This window comes from Macaca fascicularis, chromosome 3 (assembly GCF_037993035.2).
Source record: "Macaca fascicularis isolate 582-1 chromosome 3, T2T-MFA8v1.1".
Classification (NCBI taxonomy): domain Eukaryota; kingdom Metazoa; phylum Chordata; class Mammalia; order Primates; family Cercopithecidae; genus Macaca; species Macaca fascicularis.
In genome coordinates, this window is record NC_088377.1 from 98,244,776 (window position 1) to 98,261,050 (window position 16,275).

The 16,275-nt window shown below is 39.5% G+C and overlaps 1 protein-coding gene across 17 annotated transcripts in view; it reads left to right on the top strand.

Annotated features, from left to right (window-relative positions):
• PDE1C (phosphodiesterase 1C) overlaps window positions 1-16,275 on the top strand; it is a 671,184-nt gene that overhangs the window by 365,765 nt on the left and 289,144 nt on the right. For 7 of the 17 annotated variants that reach the window (XM_065542152.2, XM_005549845.5, XM_074035265.1 and 4 more), the window contains exon 3: window positions 1,930-1,956. The exons of 7 other annotated variants lie outside the window; for them this stretch is intronic. In XM_065542152.2, coding sequence (XP_065398224.1) covers window positions 1,930-1,956 — 27 coding nt within the window. Of the gene's footprint in view, window positions 1-1,929; window positions 1,957-2,335; window positions 2,394-16,275 lie in introns of all 17 variants that reach the window. 3 more of the 17 variants (XM_074035267.1, XM_015447549.4, XM_074035272.1) reach the window with 1 other exon arrangement.

Consider the following 16,275-nt stretch of genomic DNA (forward strand, 5'->3'; position numbering starts at 1 on the left):
TTTTCGTCTTGCCAGCTGTGCCTTATATCAGTTATTAGACTACTGTGCTAATGAGTCCAAGGGCACAGGTCACACCCACAGCTCCCTGCCTGAAGGTGAAGCTTCTGCCCTTGGCTGCTGCCTGGAAAGTGTGAGCTGTCATTGGTGACAGGGTCCAGGTGTGAGAGAGTGATCAGTGCACATGCATCACAACTTTTGGGGAGAGTATGAGGTAAACCACACAAAGAACTTGCCCTTGGGGAGCTGACATTCTGGTGAATTATCTCATTTATTTCTGATAACAAGGTCTCAGAAGAGGGGCTCTGATTCTTCCCACTTTATATACAAAGAAACTGAGGTTCAGGGGGATTTAATAACTAGTCCAGCATTGTGAAGCTAAGTGCTAGAGCCAAGATTGGAACATGGGTAGCTTGCTTGAAAGGCCAAGCCTTAATCCACTGTTAGTCAACCTTCCTCCCTATTATATGTGATATAATTGAAACATGGAAATATCTCTATATAGTCCTGTATTTGTGTATATCTTTATATGTAACTATATAGGTGTATCCATATTTTAATATTTTGCTCTATTATAATACTCTCTAAAGAAAATTTGAAAAATTCATAAAACTAAAAAGGAGTGATTTATTATCCTACTACCCTGGAGTTATGGTTGTCATTCTTGTGTGTCTTGTTTAAGATAATAGATATCAGTACATATCTAGTCAAGAGCACACTGTCGGTTCTGTGTTACATGCTGCTTTGCACGCCTGACACTGCCCTGTGTGATTTCATTTTAACAGAGATGTAACAGGTCCTAGTGATTCTCAATTTGAAACCTCTTTAGTTTACAAAAAAATATGGTGCACAGCTCTCCATTAGCAAATCAATGGTTTGCTTCCTGGGTACAGTGACTGTAATGGAAGTGCAGGTGTGGAACTAAGGTCTACTGGGAAACATTGTACTTCCTGGATATGCTACAAGGAGATGGATTTTCTTCCCTTAGCACTTCCTCTCCTCTAATCCCCTCCAGTGCTGAGCCTATTGAAACTCTTTTAAGGGTCTTCAGAGTCTACAAAAATTGACCCACATATGAAGAATGTTGGGATATTGGGACAACATACATTTTATGGCCATTTTCCCCTTGTCTGCCACTCTGACCTAGGTCAGAGCAGATGTTACTAGCTTCATGTGATAGATTAAGAAGCCTGATGCACAAGATTTGCCTAAGGCTAAATGACTGTAAATAGCAGAGGTGGGCTGGAACTGGGTCTCTTCTGCTTCCTGGGGGCGGTTCCTAATGCTGGTTCCTAATGCTCTTCTCAACATTTGCTTCTAGACTTCCTCATTGTCCCTTTCCTCACTTCTTTTTTTGAAGAACTTATGTCTCATCTCATAGTTTAGCTGCATGCTTGCACATTTACATGAAAAAAGGCACATCCTTAAAGGGACCTCAGTGCTAGATGCTGGGGATAATAGTAACAATAGTGACAACATAAATAACTGGTAATTATTCACCATTTAACCCATTTAATATGTGCCAGACAAAAGAGATGTTTTGTAAGTATGTGTTCATTTACTCTGCAAGAACCTCATGAACCTGGTAAAGGAAGGATTGAGGTTTGAACCTAGATTTTGTGGTCTTTAAAGCCTGACCTCAACTAAAATGCCATGGAACCTTCAAAAGGAAAAGGGAGGAACGTGGGAGCAGAGTCACTGAGCTCTTGGGATGCTATTTTTTACTGTAAAGGCTTAGGTTCTGTACTTCTGACTACAATATAACACAGCATTCCCAAACTTTTAACTAAGCTTTGAAACCCATAAGCTTCACAGAGAAACCCCCCTAAGAAGTGTTGACCTCCATGCCCATCCCCACTGAAGTAATCCCTTTCTTACCCACTGCCTGCCACAATCCTTTTCTGATATGTGTTTATGCCTCTTTTCCTACAGGAGGAAATATAAGAAAACGTCCCAGAGGTAAGAACATCTTTCTGAGCTGCAACTGGCTGATCCATTTGTGGCCCAGCTCTTCACAAGTCTGGGTCATGGTGGACTGGAATTGTAATAAACAGGCTCTTGGTTCTTTCTCCGCATGTTGCCTGCTTTATCTCCAATCGTGACTGCTGCTGTAATTAAAAATTGATTGCAGGCATCTAGTGAGGCACAGTAGGTGGATGCCTTCACATGAGAGTGGATCCTGTGGGCTCAAAAGCTTGTTACTGCCGTGCTGTCTAGTGATTTTCCTAAAACCTTGACCAGAGAGTGATTGGGCTGGCAGGGACTGAGGGTTTATGGATGGGGAGCACAAAGCAGTCTTTATATGCATGTTTAGTTTCTGAATTCTCCTTTGTCTCAGACTCTCCTTGCTGATTTGCCTGATTTGCTGACAAAATGCTGTTGAGCTCAAAGCACAGGTACAGATTCCTTTAAGGGCAGTGGCAGTCTTTCGATTTGACTGTGGAAAGGGTAATTTTAACTAGAATGACATCTGTCATCATCGCTCATGTGCACAGCCTGCCTCTGGGCTGTGCTTTGCAGACTCTTTGGCATAAGGAGCCATGAGGGATCAGGTGGTCACTGGCCCTGACCTATGTGGCTATTAAACATTGGACTTAAATCTTCCGTATTTATAGTTCAAAAATGACTTACCAGGTTTTTGAGTATATGGCCTCCTAGGTCCAATGGGAAGCCCATTTTTCAGTGCATATGTGATTTTCATTCCCTGTTACAGTACCCGTTGACAGATGTAGTTTGTTGACTTGGTGGAACAGCATGTATATTTGTGCATGCACGTAAGTTGTGACTGTGGAGAGGGTGAGTGGGTTCTCTAACAATAGAATAATGAAATGAGCTTCGGAAATGTCATGTACTTCCTGGTGGAATTTATTCATTGGTTCATCTTTTAAAAATTATATATATCTAAAGTGTATGATATGTTTCCTTGTATATATATACATACACATAGTGAAGTCATTACAGTTAAGCAAATTAACATATTCATCACCTCACGTTGTTCATTCGTTGGTTCATTTTGTATACACTGCTTTCTGTTTTTTACAATGATTTCTTTTCACAAATTTGACTGGACAATAATGACACAGATGGTCTTCCATGACCTCTTTTATTTCTCCAGTGTCATCTCTTGCTACTTCCAACCTCCATCTTTATTCTCTAAACCTTAGCTATGACTCTCCATCAAAGTTGGGATTCTAAAGGTCCAGCTGATCATGGATGCTTTCTTAGGAAGAGCTTTCATAAACTTTTAGTAAGCATATTATCTTAGGCTTATCTAGGGGTGTAGACCTCATGTATGTTAGGCTTTTCTTGAGTTAGGTGGTCCATAAGATTATAATGGTGCTAAAAAATTCCTATTGCTTAGTGACACAGTAGTTGCAGTAACATTGTAGTACAATGCATTAGCTTTTCTACGTTTAGATATGTTTAGATACCCACATAATTATCATTGTGTTACCGTTGCCCACAATATTAAGGACAGTAGTATGCTGTACAGGTTTGTAGCCTAGGAGCAATAGGCTATACCACATAGCCTAGGCTATACCATCTAGGTTTGTGTAAATACACCTGATTTTCACACAATGCCAATATTGCCTAAGGACACATTTATTATAATGTAACTCCATTGTTATGTTCTAGAATATTTATTCTTTTTATTGGGAAGAATTTGGAAATAAAGTTGCTTGACCTTTTGCTCACCAAGCATTTGAAGCCCACAATTCAATCTAGAAGGCCTGCGTCTGCTTTTGTTGTACTTAATTGGGTGTTATGGAATTAAACAGATTACATGCAGATTAAAAAAATGATTAATGCAATTAAAATTTGCCTGTAGGTTTCAACAATGGCAGTTGTAGCTGACCACTTTAGTTTCGCCTTCTCTAATGAGCATCGTCTCACAGTAGAGATTCCTGTGTTGCATGATCTCCTCCAGGGGTGTCCAATGGAGAGAATACAATCATGAGTTCTTAGTTTCCGCTTCCAGTTGGGCCAATAAAGCCCCTTCCTCATCCCTCTTTTATTCTTATCACTATAGACAGAAACTAAAAATCATGGCTTCTGCCTGCCAAAAGCCTAAAACAAAACAAAACAACAACAACAACAACAAAATAAGGTGGGTTGAGCAAACTTGGGTCCAAAGGAATGGTATTATAATTTGATATGCAGCATAGAGTACACGAGTCATTGAGAGGAAAATGAACTAAAACTTTAAAGCTTCCTGGAGATTGCTGTACTTTTCTAAATATAGTGAGCTTGTACAGATGGCTAAACAATTCTGTCTTGTTCAGGTTCGTTGGACTCACGGTAGTAATTGCATGTGAACCACTGAGCAGGATGTAAATTAATCACTCAGATTAGAGGGCACAGTAGTCTTCAGTAGTAAAAAGTAATTTATCATTTTCACATGTACTTAACCTGGAGTATGAGGTGCTTCAAAGTTGCCTCAATTTTATTTTAAGGAGAGATACTTAGACAGTGAGAGGAAGTTTTACAAGAGAGCTGCTCAAACCTGTCAAGGTTCAAGTTAAAATGTCAATTTTGTTTTGAAAGTGTGTTTTTTGCATATCTGACGTGAATGCTGTTGCATTTTTTATTTTGTCACTGTAATGAAAAATAAGCCAATTGCATTGAACAAGCTTTATTGAAGTCATTTAAAGTGTGAATTAATAGAGGATCAGTTTGAGCTCTTCTAGTTTTAATGAGATACATATTTTTATATGAAGTAGATCCATGTGCTTCTGATCCATCACTGAATTACAAACTATCCTCAACTTAGTGGCTTAAAATAACTTTTATTCTGCTCATAATTTTGCAGGTCAGGAATTCAGGAAGGACTTGGCTGGCTGGTTTGAATCTGATCCACCTGGTATCAACTCGGGCTGCTGGGGATGGAGACTCCACTTCCAAGATAGTGTCTTTGCTCACATGTTAGGAGTCTTGCTGCTCTTTGTTTCTTGCACTCTCCCTCTTTATTTTTTTTCTCTCTCTCCCTGTCTCCCCACATAGCTTTTGTCCTCCAGGGTGCTTCCATCTGGCTTGGACTTCTTACTACATGGTGGTCTCAGGGCAATTGCACTTATGTGGTTTCTTAGGTCAAGTGTTCTAAGAGACACGAAGTAAAAGCTGCTACTCTCTTAATTATGGCCTGGGTCCAGAAGTGGGCAGAGCATCACTTCTGCTGTGTCTTATTGGTCAAGCTATCACTGAACCTACCCATTCAAGGGAATGGAACATAGACTAAATCTCTTGCTAAAAGAAGTGTTAAGAAAATTTCCAGCCTTCTTTAATCCATATAGCAAACCTTCAGCCTTTTTCAGAATAATCTTGCTTGAGACCTTCTCTGGGGATCTGTAGATTTGGAGTAGGTGGATTCCTCATTTGATGAATGGTAGACAATTTTAAATATATCTGGACACCCCCCCGTCAAGTAATGGTCTGTTTGAATGTTTGCTTGTGTACTTGATGGTTTTTTTGGACTGGGAATAGCTGTGATTCCTTTTTCATGGTAGGAACAAACACAGCAATGTGGACTTAACTGGTTAGTTTAATTCTAACTGCAGTTATTTGGCTGGAATTAATAATTAGTCAAATAAAGTAGGTGGCTTAATATAGGAAAACTAAATGATATAAATGTTATATTAAAAACATTTCCAAATCAACTTCCCCGTGATTTGGACATCAAGGGGAAGACAGCCCAGGATACAAAAATAATCTACATTTGTTTATAGTTTTCTTGCTAACTTTCATTTTATTTCACTTATGTATTTGTTTACCTATCAAAATCTTGTTAAAGAAAAAAAAATCCCACAGCTTTCAAAGTAATTGTCATCCTACTACAACACAATTGAGGCAGTTATCTTTCTGTAAGTATTTCATAAAGTCTGAGGCATATTTTGGTAGCCCAAGGGAATGTTTTGATAATAGTAATTCTACTGAATCTCACTCTTAGCATTAAGGAGAGTATACTAATCTCTTCCAAGACCAAATTTCAGTAGAAATAGTGATTTCATAAGTCCTCTTTACCGGGTTAGCAAGGGAATCAATAGGTAGTAGGTAAGCCTCTCCTTGTACAGAAAACTTTATTGGATTGGGTTTTAAATCCATATAGTTAAGGGGAAACCATCCTTTTGCTTGTGAAGGAATATCATTCATGAGGGTCAATCATTACAAAAGATTTGCAGAAGTGGTGAAGTGGTAATTTGATGGCTAGAGAGGATTATGCAGTAAACCTGCTTACCCGTAAATTTCTCATCCGGTTTCTTTTAATATAGCTTCACTTTCAAGTTATCAGGTCTGGCTTGCAGAAGTTTATACCTTTGAGAAATACCTAGAAATAATCAAATACTTATGGGCTGCCCTTAAAGAAAGGAATTGCTATCAGAGCTGATGTTGCAAGCTGAATCCATGATAGAAGTGCTTCCAACACACATACACTCTCTCTCTCTCTCTCTCACACACACACACACACACACACACATCCCTATTTCAGTATGATAGGGGATTAAGAAATAGAGGCACAAATTAAAGACATATCCACAAACCTGGGGGAGTTCTACAGACACATGTTCAATTTTCATGTGTCTGGATTATGGCAATACTTTGGTCAGAATGTTTAGGAGTTGGAGTTGTGGCTTTAAAAAGCCATACCACATAGTGAAAAACCTCATTAGCATGAACGTTTTTATTGCTTCTCGGCCTTTTGGCTAAGATCATGTGTAGCATGAACATTTTTGTTTATTTGTTATTAATCATAGCACTGTTTAGATAGTTTAGGTAGAAGTTGTAGCTCTTACTGTGTCTGATTTATTCATTTTCTAAATCTAGACATATTTCTGTGAGTAACTTTAGCCAACAGTGTCTCTCATGTTTTTGATAATCATATTATATTGATAGTTACATGCACAGTACTTTACAAAAATCTTCCAATTTAACAAAAGTTTATTTAATACTTACTATAGTATATTGCCATATAGTTCAGTAAATACTGGAAATAACAACATATGTACAAATGCCTCTTTTAATAGGTACACAGGCTTGTAGGTGAGATACAGGTGAACAAACGGATTATAATAAAATGCGGTGAGTGCTATAATAGATATAAGTATTGAAAGTCATTGGGAACAACCAGGTCTGTTGGGAGGACACTTACATTATCATATACTCTTCTCTCACTAGATTACAAAGTAGGCCTCCGATATTGCTTATTATTTTTGGTGCTTGAAAGTATGGGCATACTGAAGTCTAATAGGATAACCCAGAATCTTTTCTTCTTGTTTTCTTCATGTTTTCAGTTATTTTAAAAATGTATGTTTTACTGACTTTTAGGCTTTCTTTTTGTTTCAAAAAGGCAAATGGCTCAAAAATATTCAAAAATATTCACGGCACAGGAGGAAGACGGCCCAGGATACAGATGTGTGCAGATAATTGATAACCTGGATATTGTACATATAGATAATAGCATGGCCTCTATCTGTGGCAAGGCAAAGCAAGGAGTTATTTTTCTCTGCAAATGTCTAATGTGTTATTTCACTTGGATTTTGACATGGCTCAGTAATCACACTTGATGAACCCAGTAACTGATTAAATCCAGCAAACGATTCCCTTAGTCAGGCCAGCCCATGTTCGGCCTCCATGAATCGGCATACCTAATAAGTCATCAACGACAGCCACCTTTGCTGGTAATAATAGATCGTCATGTGTGAAGGGTGGGAAGGCGAGTGGTTATCACCCTGTGGGAGGCTGCCTTCTAAGCAGCTGTATCCTAGGATGGGATGTGGTACATCTTCTGCTGAACTCTGCCCCTGTTTCCTTCCCAGGATATATTAAGGCCCATTGGTTAATTCCGAAGTTCTTTCAGCATCTTTGAAATAGAATTGGTAGACTGTTGTCCCCTACGTTTGCAGTTAAAAGTGGCAGCTAAATAACTTGTTGGGAAAATTAACAGGGGCGACACAGGATAAATCAAATCATACATTTTTGCATACTTAATGCACAACCAATCCTGCATTCTCCTTCTTACTTAGCAGTATTAATTTTCAGAGCCTAAATGGTAACATCAGGGACAAGAGGCTCTTCCAAAAGATAAATCCTTTTACAAATATTTTCCTGTATTTGTGATGACTAATACAGTCTCAAAGTAGTAGGAACAAGTGCATCAGCCATGAGAATGTGTCCAGTTTACATTCCAAGATTGCCACCTGCATCAGGGTGACTTTATAGCAGCCACAGTGGTCTGGTTAGAGCCCCAGTCACAGATGGATGCTGAGACTTAGCCTGCAAGGGTAAGTCCTAGGGCAGTTAATGTGAGAAAGAGCCAGCAAGCACTACAATTTCAGGTAAAACATGGCTGGGGGCAGAAGAAGGGGAGTGATGGAGAGTCTATATAGTTTTGATCAGAGTTGAGTATAGGCAACCACCACTCATTCACTCCTTACTCAGTCATTCACTCACTTATCCCTGCTAATGCATCAGCAGGAGTCTGGGGGCAGGGGCGGGGGCGCGGCACAGGTGTAGGGATCTAGGCTCAGAAAGGCTGTTTAGAGGCTTTAGCCTGGGAACTAGGCATAGGATGAGAGGGTGCTGGGATGTAGTAGGCATAATAGCTCAGGCACCTAGTCTGGGTGGTGTATCTAGGCACCAGTAGCAGGAGTGACCTTGGCATTGAGCTGTCATTTTCTGAGTCAAGAGGATCATCTAGGCACAATTCATTCATCTCTTCCATCTTCCTTATGTCTGATAATTACTACCTTTCTTCCATTTATCTGGTATCAAAACTTCTGAGCCCCTTTGTATGGTCTTCTGTTAGGTGTTTCTTCAAATTTAACTTTTTATTCTTCCTCTGCCCATGATCAATGGGTCTCTAACAGATTGTGGACTTTTCCTTCACATTACTTTGCCTCCCATAATCTTGGTCCAGTCTCATCGCCTGTCTCTTAGAGTATTGAGTAGCCTCTTTAATCTCTTTCTTTACTCTGGTTTCTTCATCTTCTCCATGCTGCACACCTACGTCTGATTACTTTCTCCACAGCTCCCCTGATTGTGCCCTCTATGTTTGAAAAATAACAACAAATCTCCATCTGCTTCCTGTTGGCCATTAAATGCCTGTCTTCTTCTCTTGGATTTTAAGGCTCCCAACACTTGCTTCTACCTAAACTTTACTGCTTTGTCTGTTACCTCCTTCCATTTACCCTGAGTTCCAGTCAAGCTGAACTCCTTACTGACTGTCATATTTGCCTGATTTTTTTATGATCCTTTCTTCTTTCATATTCTTTCCAGTACTCTAAATGTTCTCATTTTTATGTGTTGAAAACCCATCTTTTCTTCAAGATCCAATTCAAAGACCATCTCTTTCAATGGAACCTTCTTAAGTATTTCCACCTAAAAGAGTTCCTGCTTCTCTAATTCTGTATAAGTGTTAGTGGGGTGCATGTCATTCTTCGTGGCATCACTGATTTTTTTAAGTGGGGAATATGCTCCCCAAAAGCATTGGGCGTGAAATATGTGTTGACTTTAATCAGATTGGGATCCTTCATATATTTCTATCATGAGTCAGAACTAACATCATAGTTACCAGGTGGAACTGTGGGTAAATAAGTTTGGATTGTGACTCATACTTTCAAATGGTTTTGCAGTTCACTGCATACTCCCACATGTAGACTCTTATTTGACCCTCACACTGGCCGGTGTAGAGGCCTGTGAGGTCAGCAAGACAGATGGCATGCATGGCAAGAACCAGTAAGTACATAATTGCTTTAATCATTGACTCTGCCTTTCTTTTCTTTTTTTAGTCCCTGCAACATGGAACTCAAGTTTGGGTGGAAACACTGAGAGTATTTTAGCTTTAATCAGTGCCTCAATCTCTGTGTTTCCTCTACTCAAGCCATTAATCATGGAGGTGCTCAGTACAGTATCAGATGTATTTGCTCAGGGTAGATCATTCTGAATATTTGATAACTGTGGTTGTGTATCATTTGACTCTTTGGTGTTTTGCCAAAATGGTTTTGAGAATAAGTTTCTTAGATTGCCTAATAACACTGAAGTGCATTTTTGGGACTGTCAATAGCACTTATGCCTGGGCATATCAGGGTGCTTCAAAAGTTATGTCCAGACTTTAAGTTACCTGAGGAGGCAAATCTGTAAATCCTTCCCAATCCCGGTGGCTCTCAATGCTAAGAGGCACAATGGACAGGGTTGAGTCAGTCATTGGTGTGGGCCGCCATGCTGGGGCCAAGTTTAACTTCCAGCAGCAGCAGTTTAAAAGGCAGATTTTGGACTCCCTGGAGACACTGGTCCATTGGAGTAGATCAGCATGTCTTAACCATGGACTATTGATGCTTTTACTATAGAGGCTGTCCTGTGCCTTATAGGATGTTTGGCAGTATCCCTGGCCTCTACCCACTAGATGCCGGTAACATCTCATCTTCCCCTAGTTGTGGCAACCAAAAATGTCCCCTGGATGTCAAAATCACCTCTAGTTGAGAGCCATTGGTAGAGAGGTAAGATTAAGAATCACGTTTAGGTTCTGTCACTTATTTAGCTGTGCCAAATTGCTCCTCTCTGGTTCAATGTCCTTGTCTGTAAAGAGATGAGATTGAATCTGAGAATGAATATGGTCTTTAGCTCAGAAACCATATTCTCTGGTTCCAGTTACTGAGGTCCTTCCAGGAGGAAGTCCAGGTCACTGAACAACTTCTGCAGTGATGGCTGGCACTCTGTGCTATTTAACCGAATCACCCAAACAGAACAAAATTGCCAGTTAGCACAGAGATCACTGGGCAGGTAACATAGTCTGTGCCCCATACATATTGTCCTTTAGCCCCTAGCCAGATTACCCTTGGTTTACAATACTTCTAAATTCACCTAATTAATGAGAAGTAATCATGGGACGTTAAAAGTATTGCTAAAGCACAAACTTTGGCAAACACATAGGTATGTCCAAAGGGCCCCCTACTGATTGAAATCTATTGTGTGTCTACTGTGTGCCAGGTCCTTCACATGCATTTTCTTATTTGATCTTCATAATGATCCTGTTTTACAGAAGAGGAACTCATGGAAAAGAGGTAACTCAACCGAGGTCACAAAGCAGACAAATGGTCGGGCCAGGGTTTAAAGGCAGGCCTTTCACGTGTTGAAAGTTTCTTGAGTTCTTTCTATCGCTTTGTCTTTATACTTTTTTTGTTTTTAATGGAGTCTTGCACTGTTGCCCAGGCTGGAATGCAGAGGCAAGATCTCAGTTTGCTGCAACCTCTGCTTCCCCCGTTCAAACGATTCTCCTGTCTCAGCTTCCTAAGTAGCTGGGATTATAGGTGCATGCCATCGTGCCCAGCTAATTTTTGTGTTTTTAATAGAGACGGGGTTTTACTATGTTGGCCAGGCTGGTCTCAAACTCCTGACCTCAAGTGATCCATCCGCCTTGGCCTCTCAAAGTGCTGGGATTACAGGCATGAGCCACTGTGCCTAGCCTGGCTTTATAGATTTTTACAGCTGTGGAGCCCCTCCTTTGTTTTTATTCCCCAGATGAAGCAGCTTAAAACTGAATAAAGTCGACACATCAAAAAGATCTGCCTTTGGTAGTTCATTTCCTGCTCTGCCAATTGTTCTTTTCTCCTCAGACATTTTATGTTTGAAAGTTTTTATATTTGGCCTTAACCTAAAAGTTGAAGCTCTGAGGAAAGTTTAATGAAGACTTTACAAAAAAACAACAAGCTATATTTAAGTAATGTGATTGAAAGGGAAAAATCCTCACCTCCACCACCAGGTTCTTTTTTCAAAATTGTCTATTTTCGTACTTAACATCTTAAAGTGCTTTGAAGCAATGTGATCAGTCATACATGAATACATAACTCTTTATGCATAAAAAAGTAAATAACAAAAATAGAATCAGATAAGAGAAAACATGTTCTGTATTTTTCTATCCTCTGATTTAATATGACACTGCCTTTTCAAAGTTCGTGAGGTCACTGCCTGAATGTTTCCCTTTTCTATTCCACAAGTGAAGTCATGCTCAGCTCTGCTTTGTTTATTCCCATAAATTTGGGTTGTTGAGAGAGGTGACTGGACTGATGAACTTCTAAGCAAGCTGGAGGGAGTATGTCACGATGAGAACATGCTTTGGAAGGGTTTGTCTGTAGTCTTTGCCCTGCCATGAAATTGGAAGAGTATAGGGTTGGAATACAGAGCAAAGGTTTGGAGTTGTCCATACTTGGGTTGAAATCTGAGTCCTGTCATGGACCTGGTGAAATGCTTTTGTGGGTTTCCTCTGCCTACTGGGATCTATTTCTTTTGGTAAATGGAAGTAGTATTTGCTTCCTAGGGTTTTTGTGAGCCTGGAATGAAATAGTCTATGTGAGGCACATAGGAAGTCTTTGGTGTGTGGAAAGTGCCTGGTCACTGAAGGCTTGGGACTTCAGTACCAGAATTCAGTGACCACTGTGCAGAAGGCTTGCACTTTGAGATGGTACAGGTGGAAGTCTTGGGTCCTCTAAGGGAACTGGTAGGAAGCAGACAGGTCCTGTTCTTCAGGGCCTCTGTGAGGCAGAGGCTGGATCTTATTTACTAAAAGGTGGAATCAGCCTTAACAAGGGATTGGTGACTGTCTTTTGGGGCACATGGAGTAGGACTTAAAGAAGATTGGGGTAGGTACGGCAGGAGATCAAGCTACATAAGGGCAATAGGCATTGGGACATGGACCTTAATTAGGAAAGGAAGTTTGGAAGGACACAGTCTCTTGTGGCCATGGAATATCTTTCTACAGGAAGGCATTTATAGTTTGTCTTCATTTTTAGTTTTCTATTTTGGAGGAAAATTTATGTTCTTTAGACTATCACAGAGTAAACAGCATTATATTTCATTGACTCAGAGTATACATTCTCGTGTCAGAATGCCTGGCTTCTGATCAATTATATTCTCAGCATATGACCTTTAGTAAGTTACTTTACTTCTCTAAGCCAGTGGTTCTCAACTGGGGGCGATTTGGCTGGTTTGGCCCTAAAAGGATATTTGGCAATGTCTACAGACGGTTTTTGGTTGTCACTTCTGGGTATGGGGTATATCACTGGTATCTAGTGAACAAAGACCGTGGATGCTGCTAAATAGTCTATAATACATGGAACATTTCCACCACAACAAAGGATTATCCAAACTGTTAGAGTGCCAATGTTGAGGTACATAGTTCTAACTTTACCTTCTTCTTTAAAAAGGGAATAACATACTTACCTTACGGGTTTGTTGTAAGGGTTAAAAGAGATAAAGATGAAAAGCATTAAGTGTATATCCTGGCTTTTAGTAAGTGTAAAGAACATTTTAGCAATTGTTATCAATGTTACTATTTTGACTTGTTAGTTATGTAGTAAATTTGTGAATTATGTTTCATAATGTAGCTGAAAATATTTTATAGGTGTATTAGATACATTTACATTTCACAAGGAAAATTTTTAGAGGTACTTTTAATCATGCTTTGAAAGAGATTTTAAAGTTGTCTTGAAGGGTTAATATTGTGTGGCTTATATAAACACAGTATACTTCTTCCTGAAACAAATTAGAAATCACAAGTTCCACCTGCTATTATATTTTACTAGTCCTGAAAAGCACAGAATCACAGATCTTAAATGGAACACTTTGGTATTATTGCACATTGTTACCGAGGAGACAATGAAACAAAATAAATTTACTGGGAAATGAAGTTCTATCCCTTACTTGCAGGGGTAGAGAGAGTAAATTATAATAGTGATTTCAGTGAAAATTAGTAGGTACAAAGCAAATCACAATATAAATGGGAATAGATTCCTACTTAGTACACCCTGATGACACAAATATCCTTAGAAATTGATAGAAGTCCAGTGCTTCTGAAAGCCTGGCTAAATGTGGAGGCACAGTTCCTTCCTGCTGCAAGTTTCTGAATTGCTGTGCTCTGCCACCAGGGGACAGGGTCGTCCCCGTTGTCTTGTCGTACTCTGGTACATACAGAAATGGAGGACTTTGTGTTGACTTTTCTACAATTAGTTCTTTAATCTTTCAGATGTGTTCCACCATTAGATCATAATCAAGAGTTCTCAGAATTAGCACTGCAATTAAAGCATGTGAGAACCCGATGTGAGCAATATGGACTGTGAGATGTGCAATCATCCTTCTGCTGTCATACCAAATTCATAATTCCACTTCTTTGATAATTTTGCCATGATTTTTTGGATAATTTTAGTAACTACAAGTGTACTCTGTTGTTTGTAAGAGTACTATCTTTACTGATCACCCCCACTCACTCATGACCCATTATCAAGAGAGAAAGTAGGTTAACCCTTATAGCAATGCAAACAGTGCCTGTTTGCTGGGTAAACAGAAGCCCCATTCCTTCAGGGGACATAATGTTACTATTTGGGAATGAAGGTACTTAATAATAACAATATAATACTGGTGATGAGGATGATGATGGTGGTGCTGATGGTGGTGGTCCATGAGCACAATTATTGCTAACTTCATACTTTCACCTGTTTGCTTTACATCTGCTTTTCTTTCCTGCTGATTCACTCTATTGAGAAATATGTTCTGGGAGCATGATTTTGCGATTTGACAGATGAGATTCTGATGAAGCCATTGTAAAGCTTAAATCGCTTCCCATTTAGCATCGTTATTTTGAATAGAAAAAAATGTTTCTTAAATTAGTCTCTTGTGTTGAAAATGAATCATGTTTAAAGGGTGCTTTTTGTCTTAGATTGGTGGGGTAGATGATCCCCCCTCTTTGATATCAGTGACTTACTTTTGCCATTGGCTTGGATGGGACATTGTAGGAGCATAATTATACCAGAAGTCTGTAAACAAGGCAATATAACACTAGCATTCAGAGCATGGATTTTGGGGTCTGAGAGATGCAAATTTAAATCCATTTTCCACCACTTCAACTTTGTGATTTTTCAGCCAGTTAAGCTTATTCTCAGGGTAGGGGTTACTAATGGTACCTAATTCAAAGGGTTGTAAGAAGTAAATGAGACAATGTATGTATGCTATATGGCCCAATTCTAGATATATATAGTAGCTGTTAATATAGTGCCCAGCTTCCCAATAAAAATTAATGGCCACAGAATGTCCTCCTTCATCATAATTAACTCTCTGCAAAACTTGGCCTCCCTCAGGCACTTATTCTGCTTCTGCAGGAGATTAATTCTTCAGGATCTCATTTATTGGAGGATTCATTGGAATGGGGTCTGCAATGGGTGGAGGTGGGAGAATCTGTCGCCTCGTGCTTCAGGATGACCTGCAAGGCTGTGAAGGCAAAGCGCAGGTCCACATAAAGAGGCTAAAAGAAGAAATTCAACCCTTTTATCCTAAGATTCTAGGTGTCACCTGCTACAGTTATTATTTTGATCCCTGTATTTATCTTCTAGTAGGTTCTACAATACATGGATCTGTGGGCAGGGACCTTACGTGTCCACCATAGATTTAAAAAGGGTAGGTGAGATTTGCAAAATGAAAGTCAGTCTATGTGGTTTGCATTAATAATATTACTGAGAGATTGAACAAATTGAAAGTATTTATTTTTAAAAATAAGTCATACTGAAAGTTTTGAGTTGAGAGTATTTTATTTATGGAGGTAAATTTTGACCTGTCTGACTCCACTCTCAGTCTCTTCATTTCACTACAAGTTTACTGAGTAGAACTATGCAATTAATAGTCAAGCACTGTGAGACATTAAACCAAAACCAAAGTAAAAACTGAGATGTGGTTTCTACCCTCAAGGAGCTAATGACATTAAAGGAGAGATATAGGACCCAGACAGGCAATTTCAATATAAGTTCTGTGACAGAGGTGCAAAGTCATAGAGAATTTCAATATTAAGCTCTTGGATACAGATGTAAAGATTTAGTTACATTTGCTTAGTTTGGGGGTTCAGAAAAGTCTTTCTGTAGATGACACCTGAGGCTTAAGGATGAGTAAGAGAAACAGCCAGATGTGGAAAGGTCGTATGGGTGTTTTATTTAGAAGGAATACTATGAGCAGATAGTTCATTTGTTAACATCGCTTTTGTTTTCTGAGCCCCAGTCCCTGCTCTGGCTTGAGTGAGGTTTGTATGCAAGAGTAGGGAAGGATCACTATGCCGTGGGTGTCCTTGTGGGTGAGCTGCAGTTCCCTGCCTTAGTTACCTTATCGTGAACTAGATTATCACTCCCCTGAGGGCTGTGAGCAAAAGACAGAAGACAACTAGTAAAGACCTTTCTCTACTTGAGAACATGCAGTGTGGCCATTTGGGCTATGTGGACCACTTGTCTGGCCCATTTCAAAGAAACCAGGAAT